The 3877-nt window shown below is 32.2% G+C and overlaps 1 protein-coding gene across 1 annotated transcript; it reads left to right on the plus strand.

The window, feature by feature from the left end:
- Positions 1-1918: 1918 nt before the first annotated feature.
- Positions 1919-3466, plus strand: LOC125826971 (protein DETOXIFICATION 56-like). Its single transcript, XM_049506324.1, has one exon. The coding sequence runs from the start codon at positions 1957-1959 to the stop codon at positions 3397-3399; it is 1443 nt and encodes a 480-aa protein (XP_049362281.1). The 5' UTR covers positions 1919-1956; the 3' UTR covers positions 3400-3466.
- Positions 3467-3877: the final 411 nt, after the last annotated feature.

A 3877-nucleotide genomic window follows, 5' to 3' on the forward strand; every position in this document is an offset into this window, starting at 1 on the left:
TAGTTATATGCCATTGTGAGTCAACTTGATCTACAACAACATATTCAGTGAAATCCCACAAGTAAAGTTTAGAAAGGATAGCGTATACGCAGGTCTTATCACTATCTCGTGGGGATCAAGAAGTTGTTTCGGCATACCTTCAACTCTAGCTTGACCTAATAGCATTAAAAAAATTACACTTGTAATGCAGGTACATGACATAAACTCTTTCAGAAATGTACATAAGAATATAATGGCATATTCCAACACATTAAAATATTCTAAACTTGTTTTTTTATATATATATAAAATCTTGTTTGGTAGTCAATTCAACCTATTTCATATGATTTTCCGATATGTTATATTAAGTTGAAAAGTTTCCAAGTATTGAGGGGAAAAACAAGAATTTATTGGCATCATATGCTAATTCTTATTCGAATTAATATCTTATCATATGTTCCCTTCTTTTCTTTTTTTATGTGTCCATGTATTAATTAAATTAGCAAACACTTAAGAGTACATTTTCGAGAAAAAGGACTTATTATATTTGACCATTTTTATCTCTTTCTTAAATTTTCCTGTAGTAAATTTATAAATGGAGAATAGAATTCAAACCTTGTAAGAAAAGAACTTATATCTTAATAATGGATTATGTATAATTTGGGAGAAGTTAAACAGAAATGTGGACATTACAATTAAAGTCACAAGTGTAATTTAACGTGTACCAATAGAATATACTACCAGTTGATATTTTTAAACTTATCAAGATTAAAGATATATAATATTTCAAACTTAAGATTTTGAGTTTATGAGTTTCAGATTCTATTTATAAAAAAAAATTACTAGCTTTTTGATAGATCATTTATACAAAATTATATCAACATCAAAATTATTGAGTTCGGTCGAATCTGTAATCAAAATACTAGCTTTTCATACTTGTCCTTTGAGCAACACAATTATTTTTTCATAAAGATTTTTAAGCTATGCTTTATCTTCCTTCAATCAGCATCTTTCTAACATATAATTGATTTGCTTTTGCATTCTCATCTCCCACTAAATAAGCAGTGGAGAGTGTTACGAGGGACCGCCTAGGCCATGTATATATTAACATAATAATACATTTTAAAAAATACTCAGACTGAAATTAATATGAACCTACCAAATTCTTTTTCAATCTAATTTAAGTTATATATACTAATAATGTACATGATTTTTAATTATTAATGCAAATAAACCAACTATAATAGGTAATTGTTCAACTTTTTAGTTTATTATATTAGACTTGTATCGAGGAGATATTAAATAGGACATGACACAACTTAATATTATTGAGGACGTGATCTTAGATAGAAGATTATAGAGGATACATATAAAGATAGAAGGTTAGTAAGTAGTTGAGTCTTGTCTCACTTCTCTTAAGTAATCATGGTATTACTCTTGTAATTTGTTATTTCTTCGATTTATGTTATACTACTTTCTATTATTCCGTATACTTCTGTAGTCATATTGTTTTGTTGTAGTTGTTATTCTTTTTTTTTTCCTTCAAAATGCTTTGTCATACCTTTTTTTTTTAAAATGCTTTGTATACCTTTTTAAAAAAAAAATACTTTGTCATACCTTGTATAGTATCGGAAATAACTTCTCTAGGTCTGCGTACATATTATCTTTCTCAGACTCCACTTATGAAATTATATTGTTGTTACGGAGAACGTGATGGTATAAAAAATGAATTTAACTTGTAACGAATACACAAAACTTAAAACTCCTCACCGATTGGCTTTTTTACCTAATTGGCCGTTACAAAAAGGGCCATTCTTTTTGTGTCATCTTTTAGAAAAAATACAAAACCTTCACGATACTAATCATACCCCTCATGCACATTATCAAATTGAGTCATCAATTTTTATTTTATTATAAGATTAGAAGAAACTGAAACAAAGAGATCATTAAACTATCTTTGCCAATAACACAAAAAATATGCCATCTTCACCACCAAATGTGTCACAAAAATGGCCAAAATATTCAATCCTAATGCAAAATACCCTTTCAGAGCTAAAATTGCAAAGAGGAATATTACTTCCTTTGATTGCTATGAACTTCACATGGTTTGCAAAAACAGCCATTACAACTGCATTTCTTGGTAGGCTTGGAGATCTTTATTTAGCTGGAGGTACACTTGGTTTTACATTTGCAAATGTAACCGGTTTTTCGGTCTTGAATGGCCTTTGTGGTGCCATGGAACCAATTTGTGGTCAAGCTTTTGGGGCTAAAAATTATAAACTTCTTCATAAGACACTTGTTATGACCACTTTGTTTTTACTGTTAATAAGTTTGCCTATTTCTTTCTTATGGCTAAATGTTGATAAGATCCTAATTCACTTTGGCCAACAAGAAGATATTTCAATTGTAGCCAAAAGTTATCTAATTTACCTCCTCCCTGATTTGGTTGTTACCTCTTTTTTATGCCCTTTAAAGGCTTATTTAAGTACACAAAATGTTACAATACCAATTATGTTAAGCTCAATTTTAGCAGTTGCTTGTCATGTACCAATAACTATGTTGCTATCAAGAAGTAAAGGGATAATAGGAGTTTCAATGTCAAATTGGATAACAAACTTCTTGATTATGTTTTTGTTGGCTATTTATGTTGTGATCGCGGAGAATAGGAAAGGAGGGAAATGGAAAGAAGGAGGATGGTTGGAACAAGGATATCGCGATTGGATCAGATTGCTTAAGTTATGTGGACCATGTTGTCTTACTACATGTCTTGAATGGTGGTGTTATGAAATTTTGGTTTTGTTAACAGGGCACTTACCAAATGCTAAACAAGCTATTGGTGTTATAGCCATTGTGTTGAACTTCGATTATTTGCTTTTCTCTGTTATGCTTTCGTTATCAACTTGTGCATCCATTCGTGTGTCTAATGAGCTTGGTGCAGATAGTCCTGGCCTTGCTTATCGTGCAGCCTATGTATCGTTAGCTATGAGCATTGTCTCGGGTTTTCTTGGTGGCTCTGTTATGGCAGGGGCAAGGGGTATTTGGGGGCCATTGTTTAGCCATGATAAAGGGATAATAAGTGGTGTTAAGAAGATTATGTTGATAATGGCATTGCTTGAAGTTGTTAATTTCCCTTTAGCAGTCTGTGGAGGTATCGTTCGAGGAACAGCTAGACCATGGCTAGGAACATATGCAAATATATTTGGATTTTATCTCTTGGCATTGCCATTAGGTGTGGTTTTGGCTTTCAAGATTCATCTTGGTTTGGCTGGATTGTTGACAGGGTTTGTTGTTGGTGTAGCTTGTTGTTTGGCCTTGTTGTTGGTGTTTATTGCTAGGATTGATTGGGTTCAAGAAGCTAAGAAAGCACAACTACTTTCTTGTAACCTCGAAGAAATTGCTAATGATGATGAGAGGAATTAAAACTTCACAAGTTGTTACAGACTACGACTCGTGAGTCGGGACTATAGTCATGTTTCGCCTACAATCAGAGGCGGATCTAGAGCAGGTTCAGTTCATTAGTTCAAGTGAACACGTTTGCTTTCGACTCGAACTATGTATACACATGTAAAAAAATGTTTATTCTTACTCCTGAATTCACTTATGCCTACAACTATTGTTAGACAAAACAATGTGAAGGAGAATCAATTCAGAAGAAAATACCAGTTGTTAGTATATTTCTAGTATTGTATAATTTAATGATGAGTCATGTTTATTTTCCAAAAGATCCATTACATAATCTTGTGCAATCAAATAATTAAATATACAAATATTATTACAGGTTTAAAACACAAATGCACTTGGGGTTCAAAATCCCGAGTTGTTCCACCTACGCTCTGTCCAATCTGAGGTATAACAAAATTCTCTCTCCACAACTCAAGATCTTCGATCATGGATATCG

The sequence above is a fragment of the Solanum verrucosum genome, unplaced genomic scaffold (genome assembly GCF_900185275.1).
Source record: "Solanum verrucosum unplaced genomic scaffold, falcon-dt-bn FXZP01000060.1, whole genome shotgun sequence".
NCBI lineage: Eukaryota > Viridiplantae > Streptophyta > Magnoliopsida > Solanales > Solanaceae > Solanum > Solanum verrucosum.